Consider the following 18,945-nt stretch of genomic DNA (forward strand, 5'->3'; position numbering starts at 1 on the left):
CAAAGTCCATCTGAGAGCCCAGGACCTGCCAGCCCCTCCTGTCCGGGACCCTCAGCAATGCCCTGACGCCCCAGCCTGGACCTGCGTCCCCCTCCAGCCACCCCGATGGGACACGGAGCGGGGACAGGACCCGTGGTGGCCCGTGCAGTCCGTGCTGGGTGTCCAGCCAGGCTGAGCACGCTGACCTTCAAGGGAGATTGCAAAGGCTTATCTGTTTGCTCAGGCATTTTGCTGGAGGGCTCAGTTTCATTTGTCGCCGGTGATCTGATCCCCCCCAGGTGGTTCCCCCCCAGGTGCCTCCATGTCAGAGTTATTGATTAATTGCTGCATGTTCACACCCAAGGGCTGCGCTGGGCACCTTCGGCTGTCCCGGCTGGGCTGGCGTGGGGGGCTCGGGGGCTGCAGGAGCATCCCTGGCAAAGAGCCGCATCCCTGCCAGGCTCCGGCGCTGCCAGAGAACCCCATGCACCCCAGCCCCGCACAGAGCTGCCATTTGGGTGCTCAGCTGCTCGCAGCCAGCTGTGCGAAGCCCTGGGCGAACATCTGGGCAGGAGGGAGCTGGCGAGGATGGCAAGATGAGAGCGAGCGGGTGCGCGCCCGCTCGCTGGGAGCTAAGCATCCTGCTAATTTCCCTTTGCCAATTCATCAGCTGGCAACGTGCTCGGAATGAGAGCCTCTAATTAATTGCTCATCCGCATCCCCCATCCGGGCGGCCTCCCCGCCCCCACCGCCGCCGTGCGGCCTCTCGTACACGTTTGCTGGCATTTTCAAATCGGAGGCATCCTAATTACCGGAGAGTTATAACACCTTCCATTTCTCGCCCAGCGGACTGACACCCTGTCAAGAGCAAAGAGAATTGCCAGAGGTTTTGACAACACTAATTGCCCCTATAATCTAAAAACACAAAGGAGAGGCGATCAGTCGAGAGGGCCCCAGCTCTCGATCCGACACGAGGTTTTCACAATGTTACAAGAAAACAAAAGCGACGCTTTTTAGAGTTTGATGGCTGCTAACAAAAGCAGAATTATATTTTCATACAACCTTTGTCTGCATTAAACGGCTTTTTCTTCCGCGCTTGGATGCGGAGCTGACACGGGGAAATGGCGGCGGCTTCGCGAGGGGTGAGGTGTGAACAGGGCGAACTGGTGCCGGCTCCTGCAAGCGGCGATCACCTCCCCGAGCTCCCATGGATGTCAAAGCCACACAAAGAATTTCCCTCCGGTGTGGGAAACATCTCCCTCCCAGCTAAGGTTTCCAGGGAGGGCAGGAACTTTCTTTAGTAAAAGGGGAAATTCCCGTTTATGGCAAGTTTTGCTCCTGCTGCAGCCATTCGTGCCCAGAGAACAGGCTCTGGGCAACGGCCACCCCCAAAGTTCAATCCAAGCAGGCACGGGGTCCAACGCCAACATGAGAGCCAGGACACGGAGCAGCGCGGCACCGGGGGCTCAGGCTCGCCATCCCGCCACCCCGCAGCAGAGTCCCTCCCCAGCCCCGGGGATGCTCCTGGCACCCAGCACATCCCTGGGGCCGCGGGTCGCGGGGCGGCTGGTCCCCGGCCGGCACGTCACGAGCTGGCATCTGCCAGACACCGAGTCAGGAAGGGCTTGACTCACTCCCTGGCCGGCTGCCACTCCGCAAAACTGCTTACTAACAGCTTACTAACAGCTCCGGCTGCCGCCCAGAGAGCCCCGGCGCTGCGGCTCCGCGCCGCATCTCCAGGGGGTGATTTTCCGGGCGGCCCCGGCTGTGATCCCCCGTGCCAGAGGCTGGGGCGGGTGCGGATCGTCAGGCAGCGGGTGGAAAACCAGACGGGTATCACAGGGGAAACTCTGCTCGGCGTAAGCACAGAGCCACCCTGCCAAAGCCGGCTGAGGGACACAGGATTTGGCTGGGCTAACACAGCAGGATGGGGGAGCGATGCGTTTAGTTGGATTTTTCTTAGTTGTTGTTTTTTTTTTACGGGAAGCGGATTGCAAGTCCCAGGCACGAGGCAGAGCGGGGAAAGCCACGGCCCGACGCCGGCCTTGGCTCCGGGAGCGTGGGGCTGTCACCGGAGCGACGGCTGCCCTGCTGACCCGGGCACAGCTGCCTTGGCGCAGCGCGCGGGCCGGGACGTCCCCGTCAGCCCGGGGCGGGTGGTGAGCCCGCGGGCTGCTCAGCCTCGAGCAGCCGCCCCGCAGCGCCCGGCCGAGCCAGCGCCCAGGCCGCGAGAGCCGCTGCGTCCCTGGGCCAGCACGCCGCCGCTGCTACGGGACGGGGCACCTCCAGCTCCACACCTAAAGCCACACGTCCAGCCAGCCCAGCCCTCGTCCTCCCCCACCCTGCTGACCAGGGGGCTCTGGGATGAGCAAACCCCACCTCGGTGGGTGCGCAGCAGCTCCTGGGGTGTTCATGTGTCTCACAGTGCCCAAGGTGCTGCACATTCTTGTCTCTGATCTAATCTTGGGGTTTAACTCCCGATGAGAAAAAACAGCAAACATGTTTGTGCTGTTTTTCTTTTTTTTTTTTTTTTAACACCCTTTTCAAATCCAAAACCAACAGAAACAAACCGAGCACTTGGCGAGGGGGGCTGGGAACCAGGAACAGAAGAGGAGGACCAACCACCACCAAGAGCAGCTTTGGTTCTGCTGTTTCCAGGGGCAGGGGATGAGCAAATTCCCTCCCCGAGCACCCACAACAGCTGGAGCAGAGCAAACCTTTCCCAGCGAGTCCAAGCAGAGCTCACAGGTTCATCCACGGGCACATCCACACGTCCCCTCCTGCGCTCAGCATCCCCGGGCAAACCCCGAGCTCAGAACATCTGCAAGAGCTTCAAACGCCAGGGACGTGCATGGACCCCATGCACACCCGTGTCACCCCCACCAGGGACACACACCTGCTGCGTGGCACAGGGCACCCAAACGCTGCCCAGCCTCCAACTCCACAGCACACCTGGACTGTACCAAGGTGGGACAGAGACCACAGGTCAAAACCCACCCAGGGTCAGAGGAGACACCCAGATCTGCAAAGGAGCTCCAGCTCCACGAGCCAGGTCAGGCTCTGAGGCTGGGGGGTCATTTATGAAACCTTTGGACAGCTTTAGCACCGAAGGAGTAGTTGCCGGGGCGAGCAGGTGCCAGCGTAGCTGCGTGGAGGACGACCAGCCTCTGATGTTCAGCCGCACGCAAAGCAACGGAGGAATCAACCCCTGGATGTTCAGCCCAACGTGCGTCCTCGTTAGCACAGCGTGCCCCGCCGGGGAAGCACTAATCGCGTGTAATTGGGCTGTGAGTCGCTGGTCGCTGAACGGGGGATGCTTGGGCAGGGGGATGGGACTGGAGCACTCGCTGCCCCATGAAACCCGCGGGGATTGAAGCGGCTCCCCTGCTCCCCGTTAGCCCCACACAGCGCTGCAGGGCCGGCGGAGCGGGACGGGGCCGGCGGCAGTGACGGGGCTACGGGCCGGCTGGGCCGGGCTGGGAGGGAGGAGGGGGAGCGGGGACGGACGGCGGTGCCGAGAGTTCAAATGGAAAAATCTAGCGCCGCGCGAGCCGAGACGGACGGGCTGCTGGATTTTTTCCTGGAGAGGGAACGCAGAAGGGCTGGTATTGATCTGTCTTCATTACCCATTTCACTCAAGTTTCAAATCAACAAAATACACTTTTCCGCTCCGCTGCCCTCCCCAGCGCAGCAGACAAAAGAAAAGCAATTTCCCGCAGTTTGCTCCAAACTCCTCTCCCAGTTCAGGGGCTTTTTAACCTCAGCAAGTGGCTCTTGCCGGGGGCCGGGAGAGCCCTGGCTCTGGGGCCGGGCTGGGGAGGGAGCCCAAAGGGCACCTGTGATCCAACGGTGCCTCCGAGCCACAAATGGCCCAGCGCCGAAACCATGGGGCACAGAGTCCTCGCTGCCTTTGCAAACGTGGTCCCGCACCTCGTGCCACGGGCCCCCCAGGTACCGGCTGCACCTCCCCGTGCCAGCGGGATCCGCTGCAGCAAAAGTCCTCAAATGCAAAACTTTGTTGGCATCTGTTTCTAATGGTTTAAAAGTTGCAAAGAAATTAAAACTGCTCAAAGATGTTTCGGGGTGGGTTTTTTCAGCATCTTTTAGATGCAGCTGCAACTGGAGCATCAGCTGGGAGGCTGTCCACACACACCTCCAGGCATCTGGGGCAGAGAGAGTTCGGACTCAAAAACCCCCAAGATCCCGCCCGAGCCAGCAGCTCCTTGTTTGTTTTCAGGAGCACGCCGTTAGCGACTGTCGTTAATATTCCCGCTGGCTCGGTGCCCCATGAACGTCCCGTCCCCATCAGCGAGGTGGCAGGGAGCTGCACACACATGGTGTCAGCAAGCGCGGGGGATTCGCGGCGCTCCGGGGTGTTGGGGGCTGCAACGGAGACCCCGGTCCTGCTCTGCTCCCCCCAGCCCGGGGCTGCTGCGCCAGGACCCGGCCTTCCTCCTCCTCCTCCTCCTCCTCCCGCCGTCCTGGCCAGTCTCACCCACACCCCTCTGCCGTTAGATAAACTTCCTTTCAAAGGAGTCTGCTTAATCCTCTATCTCCCCGCGGTCAGATCCCGCTCCAGCTGCCGGCCGGGCCGCTGGGCCGGGGGGAGGAAGAGGCCGGTCGCTGTGAGTTATGAGCTATTTCTGACTCACGTCTACAACTTTCACAAGTCCTTTTGCAACACAAAAAGGGAGGAGGGGGGAGGAAGGCAGATCCAGTTCACTCCAGCAAAGCCGCTGGCCAGATGGGCAGGGAGAGGAGAGAAAACAGCAGAGAAGGGAGAAGGGGATGGTTGGTGAGCGAGCAAAGCGTGTGTGCAGCACAGCCGGGAGCAGCACGGCAGGGGCAGACAGGAGGAGAGCGGGCAGGAGAAGAGGAGAGCGGGCAGGAGAAGCGGAGAGCGGGCAGGAGAAGCGGAGAGCGGGCAGGAGAAGAGGAGAGCGGGCAGGAGAAGCGGAGAGCGGGCAGGAGAAGCGGAGTGCGGGCAGGAGAAGCGGAGAGCGGGCAGGAGAAGCGGAGAGCGGGCAGGACAAGAGGAGAGCGGGCAGGACAAGAGGAGAGCGGGCAGGAGAAGCGGAGTGCATGGACCCGCACCCGTGGAGGGAGTGAGGCGCCGGTTACCGGAATCTGACTTCACCCTCGCTGCCTTTGTCCTTCGCAGACATTTTCCATGCAGCGACTGCGTTTCCTTCCTGCCAGCACCGCTGGAAAAAGCCGCCTGTTCGTGCCGCGGGAGCCCTGGCCAATTCCCGCTGCTCAGACCCCGCTGCTGCTCCCCAGCCCGTGAGCCCCGGTACCGGCAGCACCGGGACGGCACTTGGTGCCAGCGGAGGTTCAGCCGTACCCTGGTGATTGCCCATCCCAGCCCTGGCGATTGCCCGGCCCAGCCTGGCACAGGCAGGACCTCCAGCTCTGAGAACGCTTGTGCTAATTACTTTCCTTTGTTAATTAAACCCACGTGGCTCTAATAAGGTAACCTGCTGTTCTCCGATAAATTTAATTAGCCTGAGGGGAGAGCCCCTCTGCACAGCTATTTAAATTGTCACTTCCCATTGCGTGGGCTTTGCTTCTTTCTGCCTCCCCCTCTCTCCACCTTCAAGCCCCTCTTTGCCTCTTTTCTGCCCATTTGCTGCCCTTTCTTTTGGCCAAGGGCAGCAAGGAAGCAAAGGGGAGGCTCCCCCATGCCTAAGGCACCAGGATGCCACCCAAGGGTGCTGCACCCACCCGAAGCCCCATTTTCCACCCCAGATGGGCCTTGGTCCCCTCCCAGCAGCTGTCCCCATGCTGGGGGACCCGCTCTGGCCCTGAGGGCCTGTCCCTTGTCCAGCGCCACTCACAGCAGCAGCACCGACCCTGGGGAACTCTGCGCCTCCCAGTCCCAAATGCTGTCCCAAGGTACAATGGCACATGGTGACCCTTGGTCCCCACCGTGAGCCAGCGCTGCCCTCGCATCACCCCTTCCCACCACCTCAGCACACAACGGGGACCACAACCCCCCCACCAAAATAAAATAAATTAAATTTCTGAAGGTTGACGGGAAATTTAAGCCTTTGTGGGCTCCTGGGGGGCTTCAGCCACCCTGAAGATGGAGGTGACGCGTGTCTGCACGGGCACTTTCCCACGGCACCGGTGTGCAGCCGAGCCCTTCCCGAGCAGGAGGGGATGGGGGACCCGGGGCTCACCTGCACGGCCGGCTGCTTGCCCTCGGTGCTGCTGGGGGAGCTGAGCCCCGTGGCCTGCTGCAGCAGGAACTGCCGAGCCACCTGCAGAGCCTGCAAAAGAGACACAGCGGGTGGGCGGGAGGAAGGCTGCCCCCTCCTCCTCCTCCTCCTCCGGGCACGCGCCCCTCCAGCTCCCCGGGTGCGATGCACAAGGAGGGCAGCGCTCCACGACGCTCCCCATTCACACTCTCCTGCCACACCAGTATGACCAGCACAGCCCACTACAGCCCACCGCACGGGGCCATGGGGACAACCCTATCTCCTTCCAGAAACCCCCACCCCGTCTTCAGCAAGTCGCCAGGTCCAGCATCTCGGTGCTTCTGGCAGGTGTTGGTTTCACGGGTCATCCCCAGCCCCGGCTGCTGCTCCCAGACCCGCTTCCTCACGGGCTCCTTCGTTTCACTTTCAAGGGATTTTTTTTGGTGCGTTTCTAACAACCAGGCCATTGTAGCCAGGCTCGCGTTGGGCCCGGGGTCAGCGCCCGGCCCGGCGCTGCTGCCAGCGGCACACGGTTCCCCGGCTGTCATCACCCCGGCCGTAAATCACCGTCCCGCCTTCCAGGAGCGGCCGTTCGCCCCGAGAAAGGGCCAACTTGTTAATTCTCTGTGTTTCCAGCTGTAGAGAAGAAAGCCCCCAGCCCGTGCGCCGCCTTCTCCGGCCCTCCCTGCCAAATCTGCTCATGAACCGGAGTGGTGTTACCGGAGCGGCGTTACCGTGGTGTGGATGCACCTCAGCACGCAGCTCCGCTCTGCTCGCCGGTTTATTTAACCCCTGCGAAGCAAGGAGCACCCCCGGCGCCCTCCGACAGAGCACCCCCTCAAACGGAGCATCCACGGAGCCTCGTCACCTGCGGTTTAACCAAAGGTCCCATTTTGTGCCCCCGTCTGCCCGGAGCTGCCAGGGAAGCGCATGCAACAGATGGAGAGCAAAGGACACCCCAGATGCTTCACGTGTTTTTTTTGTAGACAAATCCACCCAGCCCGCTCCTTGCACACGAACAGGCGTCATTACAAGTGCTCTTGCAAAATGAGAAGTAATTTTAAAGTTGCTGCTGAATCTGGGAGCTGAGGGCTGAGCAAACGCAGCCTTGCTTATTTCATTAAAAAAACCCTTATAATTTCATAGCAAGTGACCCACACCCAACAGCTGCAGCCCACACGTTTCAAAAGCAGATGGGAGCCTACGACAAATTGCCGGGGCTGCACCCAAGGGTGCTGCACCCAAGGGTGCACCCAGGGCCCACCGCCTCTTCCAGCTGCTGGGGATGCTCAACAACTGCACGACCCCTAACTCGCAACAAACTCACTTCATCCAAATGATTAAAAAATGAAACCCTTGAGGACAAACGTGGCGATTTGCTGCTGGTGGGAACCCGCGGAGCGAGTCCCGGGGCCGACGCAGCCCCAGCGCTCGGCACGCTCCTCCACGGGCATGTTATTTCCCTGTTATTAACAGTAATAGATGTGCATCGGTAATGCGAACACAAAAACCATGTGACAGTTATGACAGCTCAAGGTCTGATATTTTAATTACTTTTTGAAATGAAAACAGTAATTGCAGTTAAGAGCCAAGGGTGGAGGAATTCACGCGGCGGCTGCGTGCGGCAGAGCCGGCCGGCCCAGGGATGGGTGCTGGGCCACGGCTGCATCCGCGCGTGCACGGCGGCCGCCTGAGCTTTAGCCATCTTTCCACGTGCCTATCCGACAGAGCTTTGTGTGGATTTGGCTTCTGTGTGTGCAACACGTGAAACTCCTCCGGTGTTTGTACGGACCAGCCCGCGGAGGTGACCCGGTGAGGAGGACCCTGTCCCAAAAATCCCCCAGCAGGTACGGAAATACAGCAAAGGGGAAACCAGGAGAGATGCAACGGCAGCAGCCCCGCAAAGAGGAGGCAGGACTTGTCCCAGAATCTCTCTTTCTGAGCCCAATCGCCACCTGGCTGGCGGGTGCCACCGCGTCCCCGGCCCCGCTGCCCGCGCCGCCTCTCAGCGGGGAATTTAATTCACTCCCCGCTGGCTCTCTCACTTTGTTGTGCTCTGAAGCACGAAATTACAAGATTTACAGGAAAAAAAATGACATGGCCTTACAATTGCACACGGGGGCCTCTCCGGCAGCGCCCCAGAGCCGCCCTCCGGGCTCGGCCCGCGCCGCAGGGGCGCTCGGGCTGGCAGAACCAGGGCTCCGCACCTGCTGCAGAGCTGCACAACGCGGGGGGATCCCCGAGAACTGATGTGGGGATGCAGAGCCCCCCGTTATCTGCATTTGTCACCCCCGGCCCCAGGGACAGCACCAGTGGGGCGGTGGCGAAGCCTCCGCAGGGGTGCTCAGTACAACCTCTGCTCGGGGCTCGGCGACGTGAGAGCAGCAGGAAGAGTTTCCCCGTGGGAGCGGATGGGCTTTCACCTCCCGGCTCTGCCAACCGCAGAGAAAACGATTTAAACAAGAAAAAATTGTATCCTGCTGCATGGTGTTATTCAAGAGTCATTAGCATGTTACCCGTAATTAGGAACGAATGGGTTGTGTCAAATTCATCATGCTCCTGGATGGCCCCCTTTGATCAGCAAATTATCCCATTAAAAAGTTTGTAATGTCTCAGACACTCCAGCAGGAGCTGGTGCTGGTCGGCTCTGCCCCCGAGCAGCAGCGCGCCCGGGCGCAGGATGGGGACCCAGGGGACAGGGACCCAGGAGCACGGGGACCCAGGAGCACCGGGACAGGGACCCAGGAGCACGGGGACACCGTGGCTCTGTCTGAAAGGCCTCCCCAAAATCCAACATTTAGGGGAAAGCCTTGCCCAGGGTGTTTTCAAACGGCCTCACTCTAGCGGGTATTTCACTTGATGAGGGTGCAGTTTTTAATTACGCCCGCCCTGCGACGGAACCGCGGCCCAAAAACAGCCCAGGGATTTTCCACCTGGATGGGATCAAAGCTTCGCATGGGGCTTTAACCTCCAGTGAGAGTAAAGCCACCCTAAAATTATGTTAAACCAAGAATTTTGCAAGGAAGTGGCCAGAAAGATCTGTGAGGAGAGTCTGTATCGTCCCTGGTCCCTCGTGCCTTTGGGAGGGCAGAGAGAGCTTGAGAAGGGATGAAAAAATGTTAAAAAAAGAGGTTTTTTACACTAACCTCAGAAAAATGACATCGTCACATTCCAGAATTGGAGCCATTAAAACAACACACACATGGGATATTTTTAGATGGATATTAGCGGTAAATGATGCCATATTGAGCAGCACTTCCAGCCAGCCCAGCCCTGGCCCTGCTAAACCAGAACCAAACGGGCAAAGAGATCACAATTAACAAAAATGCCACAATGCCTCGCAGGAGGGACAGAGAACACGGGGATTTCAGGGCAGCTCCCGCTGTTCTCGCCAGCGCTCCTGAGCTGCCTCCTCCTCTCTCAACTCCTCAGGCCCCGCAGGCGAGGGGTTAAACCCACTCCCGCTAACGGAGAGCACAGGAACAAGCTCCTGACAATCCCACCCCAGGAAAAAAACCTAAAAATAGGAAAAAACCCCTCCTGCATTCGTCCTCAGTGAAATACGAACTATAAATCAAGGAACCTAATAGAGAGATGAGTTTCACTTAAGTGCTCCAGTCTCGTTTTTATCTTAAATACCCTAATAATAGCAGATTACACAATATATTTGAGATGTGATCACATGTTTTATGGAGCAGTATCTTTCCTATGGCAGAGAGTGTCTCTCCTCCCCCCTCCACACCCTCCTGCAACTACCAAAAGAGTCCAATTCGCTGCTTTTTCAAAAAATAACCAAAATCTTGGTTTTGCTTGATAGCTTGACATTTCTTTGGCATGTGTCTGCAATAAACTGCTGGGTTTTTTGTAGTAAAACCAATGCAGAACAAGGCTGGAGCAGCTGGATTTTCCAGACGGCTCCTTTTCCATGGGACTGCCCGCTGGGAAGAGCTGCGGTGCGGCCGCGGGTCCCGGGGGCTTTCCCAGGACACCCCCGCTCCGAGCACCCCGAGCCCAGACCCCTGCACCCCGGTTTAACCCCAGCCCCGGGAATTGTGCAGGAATGGAGGGAAACGTCAGACAGACCGAGCAGCCCCGGGTGGGCAGCGCAGCCCCAGGTGGGCAGGGCACCCGGTGACGCCCAGCGCAGGAACCCCCGGCACCGCCCTGCTCCCCAAACCGGAGCACCCCCCGTCGTCCCAGCGCAGGGACGTGACGCCCCCGTAACCCACCGCCCTGTTCCCTGCCCAGCTGAGGATTCCGGGGGGCAAGGGGCCGGTCCCTGCCTTAGAAACTCCTGAATGCGCCGGGGCCTTTGCGGCGCGGGCGCAGGATGTGGCACGCCGGAGGTCTCGCCGCGTTCCCACAGCAACGCGGGCAGCCCTCCCATGCCCCCGGCCGACCTCTCCCCTCCGCCAACCCCGCCACAATGCGGGCGCGCGCTATTCAGGCTTTTCAACCCGATCCCACCATTGAAATCCAGGGATTTAACCCAAACGCCAGCCCTCGGGCTGGGGGAAAGCTGGGGAGGGGGTGTCCTTTCCCCATCCATCCTGCTGGGCTCCCGCTCCCCTCCAGCCTCTCCGGACCATGGGATGCTCTGAACTCGGATCAGGACGGACAGAGTGACAAAAGCTGCGGTGTGCACAGGGCAGGGTCGGTGCCACAGCTGGAAACCCCTGTCCAGGGTGGTGCTGCCCGGCACCCACATCCTCCTGCTCTGGGGACTTCCCAGGGGCCAAACAACAGCCTGGGGGTTCCCTGAGCACCCCACGGTACCCACACCTCCCTGCAAATGAGCCCCGGGGCTGCCTGGGTTCACCCTTTCAAAAGGGTGAAGGCGGAGAGGCTGCAGGCACCCAACAAGGTCCAAACCAGCTCGTTTCAGCAAAAGGTGCAAAACCAGCGGAAAGCGAGGGCAGAGCACGTGCCCTGGGAGCGGCAGTGCCCCAGCAAACCCCCACGGACACGGGGCTCCAGGCCACTGGTGGGGGGGTTGAGTGCGGGTCCCCACCCCTCCAGGCTGCCTCATGTTAAATAAGGATTGAGCACCAACGCTGCAGGAGCTGCGGCGGAGCTGGGATGGAGAAACTGTCAGACGGGAACAGCCAGTGGTCCGGGAGCCTGCGAACGCTGGATGCTCCCGAGGATGGTGCAAAGCCTCCATAAAGCACCTAATTGTGCAAAACTCTCTATATGGGGACATTTATTCCTGACCCCAGCTGGTGCTCAGCCTGTTCCCTGAAGCATGAAGATTAATAGTCTTCAGGATGTTTCTTTTTTCACCCCCAAGGTGCTGTCATTGCAGATGTCATTTGTTTTTTGGAAGTTTACCAAACCCTCCACCTTAATAGCTGCACATTTCCAGTGAGCTTCCCAGGTTAATTACCCTGGGAATCCAAAAGAAATGCAAAAGGGTGACACTAAACACCGCCGTGCCTTGGGCGGGATTTGCTGGCTGCGCTCAGGGAGCAGCGTCCACGGGGCTGAGCCAACAGCAGCAGCGCTCCACGCCGAAAAAGCCCCTTTTTTCCTTATTTTCCGGAGGAGATACCCCATTTCAGCACCACACCGCCCACCCCCATCTGCACCGCTTCGGCCGCGCAGGAACAAGCGTTTTCTGTCCCCCCGTCTCCGGCTGCTGCTCAGGGAAGTCGGGGCCGTCCGCGGCGCGGCTGCGGCAGGGGTGACTCGCAGCAGCATTACACGCATGATTACCCTTCAGATCAGGGGAACAGGGGCTTAACTGCGTGAGAAACGGCTGTTATTCAGGTAATGGATTTACAGCACTCACTACTAAAGTATCAGACACAGCAATTTTTTACAGCTTTCACGCTGGAATTTATGGCTTAGGGAGGCGATCTCCATACAAAGCAGGGATCATTGCCTTATTTAGTATCTGAGGAGGAAAATTTATGTTTTTGCCAAAGTTTGTTTTGAAAGGTAACCTGCAGGCCCCCCCCGGCCCCGGCGTGCACGGTGCGGGGGTGACGTGTGCTCCCCGCGGCGCACAAGGACAGCGCCGTCACATGCACACGTCACACGTGTTTTATGCCACGCGTGGGAGCTCAGTTCTTCAGCTGAAGGCACCGGCAGCCCCAGAGAATGAGGGGCCGGCTCTGGTCACCCCCCTGCTTAACCAAATACAGGCTCAGAGGAAACCTGCTCCTTGTTTTACAGCCAACAGGTCTTTGCGCTTTGCCTGCACGGTTTTCCCCGCCGATGGGGGCCGAGCAGGCAGACCCGCCAGCGCAGGCGGGACCTGCCCCCAAATGCAGCAGGTACCGGCCCATGAGCTGCACGGGGGGTCGGGCTCCACCTCCCAGGGATGTGCACCACGAAGGACGGGCACCGGCGTTTTGGGGCAGCACTTGCACCCCGGCTTCAACCGGGATGAGCTGTGCAACCCATCTCCCGCAGCAGCCCTGGGGATGAGGGGAGGCTAAAATGGGGTGTCTGCCCCCAAACCCAAGCCCTCGAAGGACCCACTCCCCCATTGCCTTGTGCGAGGCCGGTGGGAGCAGGACACGGGCCGTCCCTCCTACCTGCTGCTGCTGGAAGTGCAGGAGCTCCACGGGGCTCATCTCGCCGTTGGTCTCCCCGCTGGCGGCTCCTTCGCGCCCCCCGGCCCCTCCGCCGCCCCCGCCGCCATCGGGCTGGTTGCTGAGGCTGCTGACCCCGTTCTGGCTGGCAGGAGCGGAGCGTATCGTCTCCGAGGCAGATTCAACCATCATGACTTGCTAGCAGGACCTGGGGAGGAGAGAGCAGAGTTGGCAATCCCTGCTTGGCGTCCTCACCTCCGCCAGCTCTGGCAGGTCCACGCAGGGGTGGGATGTCAAACCCCGGCCAGTTTTAGCTGCGTTCAATTTGCTCCAAAAAATAAACGTGCGGCAGTGTGAGCTGCCATGGACTCGCTGCCAGCCCTGCGCAGCGACGGGGCGAAGCAAGTGCAACCCGTCCCTTAGGAAAACACCGCGTTTTCAGCTTTCTCCCAGCCTGACGCACGACATAAAACCCCAGGAACTCAAGCATTTTTCACAGAATTGCAAAATATTTCACTTTGAGAAGCTGGAAATGGCAAAGCTGAAGCTCCAGCGGAGCTGCGCACCAAACACACGGAGCCTGCGCCACATATTTCACCATGAAAATCTCAACAAAGTTGACACGTTTCCACAAAGGCTTCAGCTCCCAGCAAAGCAGCACGAGAAATCAGCCGGCAGAAAGTTTGCTGCGCGGTTGAGGAAAACCAAAGGTGCCGCGGAGCTGGGACGGAGCAGAACGGGAACAGGGCAGCACTTCAGCAAACGCCAGCCGGGAAAGGCCCCTCTGCCCTAGACCCTCCATGCCCTGCGAGGACCGAGCCGGGTCCTTCGCGCTTTGATCCGCGGCGCAGGGGCCGCGACACCCACCGCGTCTGAGCCCCAACCAGCCCCGGCGCGGCGCCCGAGCCCCGTGCGGCCAACGCCAGCTCCCGACCCCGCGCCCAGCTGGGGGAGCACCCGCACGGGAGGGACTCCCCAGCAGCTACAGGGGTCGGGCTTAAACCAATACGACGAAGAGTCCTTGCTCAGTTGGGTTTGATTTGCCAGCTGTAAACCCGAGGGTCTCCATCCCAGGAGAAACTCGGGGATTTCGGGCTGACAGCAGTAGAAACACCCACCACGTCCAGCACCAAACCAGCCGAGCCCCGGGGCCGCGTCCCACACATGCGGGTGGGGGTCACCGGGACCCCCGAGCCCAGGGCCTCCCCCTCCTCCCCAACACACTCTTTGCTCTGCAGAAAAGCAGGAGGCGGGTTTTTATCGCATCCTTCCCCGTCAGCAGGTACCGCGGCGCCCTCGGTGCTCCCCGCTGCGCCCGCAGAGTTTGAAACACAAGGGAATAAAGACACAGGGACAAGGAGAAGAAACACTGTTTCTCCCTTTTTCTTCTTTTTTTTCCCCCATCTCCCCCCCAGCCCCAAAAGACAGAAAGACAAACCGCGAACAACATAATTGCTGAAATGTGGCGTGTAATAATAGCTATTCAGAAGCTGATCATTCATATTAAACAGGGTGAAGCAAGCTTCTCATTTGCATGTTTGAGATTATATGCATTTCAAAAGTCATTTCCGCAGGGTATATGACTGACATTAATTCCCATGCGGAGCTGCCGGCTCCCTCCCGCAGCCCCGGCGCCACCGCACCCGCGCAGGGTGACACGAGGGTGACATAAGGGTGACACGAGGGTGACATGAGGGTGACACAGCGGTGGCCGCAGGACGGCTCAAGGTTAACGGGTTTACTGGCGCGGGGCTGCTGGAAGCGCAGGAGCCGGGACGGGCGCACGGCGGCCGGAGCAGCTTCCCGAGGAGAGACCGGGACAGGACGGGACGTCGCCTACGGATGCTGGAAGAAATAAAACACCTTTCAGCCTCAAAACCTACGTTTTCTCCTTCCCCCCACAGATGTCAAACAAGAGCCTGCAGAAATACTAAATTATTGCCGTTGCTTTTCTCATTTTCCTTCCAAATCTCCGCCGCCTGCTCGGTGCTGGGCGGGCGGGCGGCCCCGCCGGGCTCTGCCGCGTCCAAGGCATCGCCATGGCCAGAAACTCGGCAGCACTCAAAAAGGGATCTGACTTTTATACGGAGAACAAGAATATCCAGAGTTACAACAGGAAGTATTAAAAAAAAGTTTCTGGAAAGGATATAAAACTTTCCTGGCTTCGGGGCACAAATCGAAGCTGAACTCTTGGGAATTGGGAGGAAATCTCTGCTGCCGCGGAGCTGTGACCGCGGAGCTGGGACCGCGGGCTGTGCCGGGACCCCGTGGGGCGATGCCGGGACCCCGCGCGGGACACCCGGCCAGTTGGGCTCCATCTCCAAGCCCAGTAAAACTCCGCTTCCCGTTCACAACCCCAGCGGGATGCTGGTGCGTCCGGGTTCCCAGCGCGGCAAGGGAAGTCATAAAAGAAAGTAATAATAATAATAATAAAAATCTTTCCATTCATATAAAAGTTTTACAAAACCTTAAAGAAAAAAAAAATGAAGGCAGTGTCTGCAATGTTCTAAAGTCAATTTAAATGGGGAACGAGCCCTTCCGCAGGCAGGGCTGGTCGGGACGCTGAAGCCGCGCTGGGAAGAGCGAGAGGCGGCTGCGGCGCACGCGTGATCCCGCACAGCGCGAGGGCTCCGCCGCACCCCGGCTCCCGCTTTCATCTGTCCCACTTCAAACACATCCAGTAGTTTGGGGATGCTCGCACAGCGGTACCCAGGGGTTCACCGGGATCAGACCTTCCCGCAGGCACCACGGCAGGGCCCTGTCCACACAGCCGGCAGCAGATACGCCAGACAAAGTACAAAAGGATGGGTTTACTTGTAAGGGGAGGGGAGGAGACCCCTCTAATGGCAACGAGCAACAGAAGCTGCACAAATGGATTGCTAATTGCCATTTCAGACTTAAAATCGCTTCACTGAATAAGCACTCTGCCTTTTTTTTCACCATTACTTAAACGCACACCTTTGGCAGGACAAAGAAATGGAAACAGAGAATCACCAATGCAGTGAAGAATCCCCCTGCCTTTAGCAGTACCATATGGCAATGAGAGTGTATTAATTACCGTTGCTTCCTAATTAACAATTGCTTCATCTGAGCAGTAACGTTTCCTTGACATCCCGACTCGCCGCTAACCTGTACAGTGCACACGCCATGCCGAGTCATCAATTCATTTTTATTGACACCACCCCCCCAAACAGCCACCATACCAGGGGTTTCCAATTAACACCTCCGCACTCTCTAATTAACGCAATTAACAGACTGATGGATGCCCAGAGCTTCCCTGGGAGGGAGGGTGTGGATCAGCGGACGGGGCTCCCGCTGTGCGCACGTGTGTGTGTGCGTGTGTGTGTGCGCGTGTGTGTGTGCGTGTGTGTGTGCGTGCGTGTGTGCGTGCGTGTGTGCGTGTGTGCATGTGTGTGTGTGTGTATTTGTGTGCGTACCCGACACGCGCGTGCACCGAAGGACGTGGAGTCTTTAGGACATTAAGCATTTACAGAGCAATTTCTCCCCCAGAACTTCCGATGAATTTTGGGGCACCCACACTCCCCGAGGCGCTGCCGCTTCCCCACTCGTTCAGCTCCACAAAGGCTACAAGCAAACAGCACTTCCAGCCCTCGGGACACGCAAAGCCAGGTGCAGCCAAGAGCACGAGCTCCCACGAACCCACTGCCTCAACACCCATTTCAGCCGCTTCTATTTTTGAACACCCTCAATACCGTGGTCCTCAGGGGCTCCGTAACTTTGGGCTGCCCTTCCCGGGCTGCCAGCAGGACCGGCGCTGCTTGTGGACACAGTGTCACAGGTGTCCCCTACCCGCTGCCAGCGGGCCCCTGTCCCCAAGCCCCTGTCCCCACCCCCAGTTGGCAGCAATGGGTGCCCCTTGGCCTTTGGTTTCCCTAGATGCAAAACCGAGAGCATCCCCATCTCAAAACCACCACCCGGGAGGGAGGAGGACGAGCAGTGGGGACCACGGGTGGGAAAACGCCCCCTCCACGTCCCCACGAGCTGAGCGAGTCCCCAGCGCTGAATGGCGCTTTGCGAGGGACAGCACAGAAGACGCAGGTGACACGGCGCGTTTGCGAGCACCCCGCTACCGTCACGCTCCAGAGGCTTCTTCCACCCTTCCCACCACATCCAGCCACAAAGTGGTTTTCCAGATGCTTCCTGCCAGTTCTGGCCTCGCCAAGACCTGCAGAGGAATAGGGTTCCTCCGTGGCAGAGCGAGGGCTCCCACTCCGGCGCAGGAGCCAGACGTGCCGGCAGCCTCTGCCGTGGGTACCGGTGCGGGATGCAGGAGCACGGAGCGAGCAAATCCAGCCACGGGCGTTGGAAGCGCTGCGGATGCTCCTCCGCACAGCTGGGAGGAGGTGAGGACTTGATCCCAGGCACCGGATCTGCTCCCAGCTATGGAAAGTTGAGCAACCTGCCCGTCCGGATCCGGCACCGCCGAGGCTTTAGGAAGCGGCTCGCTAATCTTAAAAGGCTTTGGCTTGAAGAGAAGCAGCAGCCGGGATTGCTCAGAGAGTGGCTTTTTACCCTTTAATTAACACATAAACACATGGAAATGTGGAAAGGGGATTAAAATAAAAGTCTGGGGGAGCTGAAACGAATCTAGAGCATTACCGTAAATTAAGAAGAGATTTAAGGAACCAAGGACTGGCTAAGCCCGGGCACCGCTTTAATGGGATCTCACCTCTGGGCACTTTCATCTCCCTCTTTCATCTCGCTCCCAGAAACTTCTTTGGGAAGAACCAACCTCTGGGCGCTCGTCCCCGCCGGCGGGCTGACCTGCACCCTCCGCTCTGCTCCGCGGTGCCGGCACCACCCCGGCCATGCTCGCAGGCGCAGCGACCGCCAGGCAGCGGAGAGCTCTTGCCGCTATGCAGAAGTCAAGCGAGAAACACCGCGGCGAGGTTTTTTTCCTCCCCAAAAGGTGGGTCACTCCATTCGAAGAGCCTGGAGATCAAGGGAAGTCTCGGGGACTGCACGGTGCTGGTCAGCAGGACGTGGGGACACGTCTCGCCAACGCATCTCCCTCGGAGCATCCTTGGCTCTCCGGAGCTCGCACCCTCGCAGCAGCGAGGACACCCCGGCCGCATCCAACTCCCAATGCCCGCCCCAGCGAGGTGTCCCACGTGGGGACACGGGCACCCCGGAGCCGGCAGCTGTCCCGGTCCACGCCGAGCTTCGTGGGCAGTCACGCCACGGGCTGGCCGGACGCGCCAGGCCGGTGCCGGGCACGCGCCGGGCGCTGGGGCCGCTGCTCCATCCCGCGCTTCCTCGCTGCGCTCTCGAAAAGATTAAAAAAAAGAGAGCCCCACTCCATCTCATTAAGAAAGTAAACACAAGAGCCGTCTAAGTGTCTAATTAAGCTTCTAATTAGTCCCTGCTTGTTACTAATGCAAATTAGATTACGCCGCTTAACTACAGCATGTCCACAACACCCTTGTTAATTGCGGCCTTTTGAAATTAAATTACTCCCTAATTAGCATATCAAAGCCATTGATTCGGAGCCAGGAAAGATGAGGGCAGGAGGAAGCCGAACGCCAAGTTTTGTTAATCAGGGACGTCTAATTAAATAGTGACGTGGTGCACGGGGGCTCCCGCCTCGCTGCCCGGAGCCGCATGTGTGGGCCCGGGGGGACCCTCGGTGGGTGCCGGTGCTGCACCTGGTGACGGCACCACGGCCGTGCCGGAGCATCCTTGTGGGTTGGGGTGCAGGTGGAGTGTCCCAATGGGTCGGGGTGCACGGCGAAGCATCCCAGTGGATTGGGGTGCAGGGGGAGCATCCCAATGGGTTGGGGTGCAGGGGGAGCATCTGCACCCCAGCAGGTGGAGCCAACAAGGCTGGGGTCCAAGCCCGAGCGCCGGGAACCCCCACGGAGCTACATCGGCTCCCAGGGCACCAGGATCGGGCCCTGGCAGCAGGGATGGAGGTCAAAGCCCATCCCAATTTCCCATCTCCAAAAACTTGCTTTTGTTCTGCCCAATGTGTTCCAAATGGGAACTCAAAGGGAAAACAGCCTGCAGCCCATGGGAACAGGGTCGTCCCCTCTCACTGGCCCCCACAGAGCACCCCCAAAATCCTGGGTACCGCAGGCGGGAGCAGAACAGGCACCCAAGGGAGGGCGGGCAGGGCTGGGAACAGGCAACAGCATCTCTCAGGTGTGGGACCCCAAATCCAGCCCGGCACTGGACCCCTGGCCACACAGATGGACAGGACAGGGCAT

The 18,945-nt window shown here is 59.3% G+C and overlaps 1 protein-coding gene across 6 annotated transcripts in view; it reads right to left on the reverse strand.

The window, feature by feature from the left end:
* FOXP4 (forkhead box P4) overlaps nucleotides 1-18,945 on the reverse strand; it is a 53,046-nt gene that overhangs the window by 21,969 nt on the left and 12,132 nt on the right. For 3 of the 6 annotated variants that reach the window (XM_065039037.1, XM_065039038.1, XM_065039036.1), the window contains exons 2-3: nucleotides 12,722-12,926; nucleotides 6,162-6,251 (exon numbers count right to left, since the gene is read on the reverse strand). In XM_065039037.1, coding sequence (XP_064895109.1) covers nucleotides 6,162-6,251; nucleotides 12,722-12,910 — 279 coding nt within the window. In that variant the 5' untranslated portion in view covers nucleotides 12,911-12,926. The remainder of the gene's footprint in view (nucleotides 1-6,161; nucleotides 6,252-12,721; nucleotides 12,927-18,945) is intronic. The other 3 variants (XM_065039041.1, XM_065039039.1, XM_065039040.1) reach the window with 1 other exon arrangement.

This window comes from Columba livia, chromosome 22 (genome assembly GCF_036013475.1).
Source record: "Columba livia isolate bColLiv1 breed racing homer chromosome 22, bColLiv1.pat.W.v2, whole genome shotgun sequence".
In the NCBI taxonomy this organism is placed as follows: Eukaryota; Metazoa; Chordata; class Aves; order Columbiformes; family Columbidae; genus Columba; species Columba livia.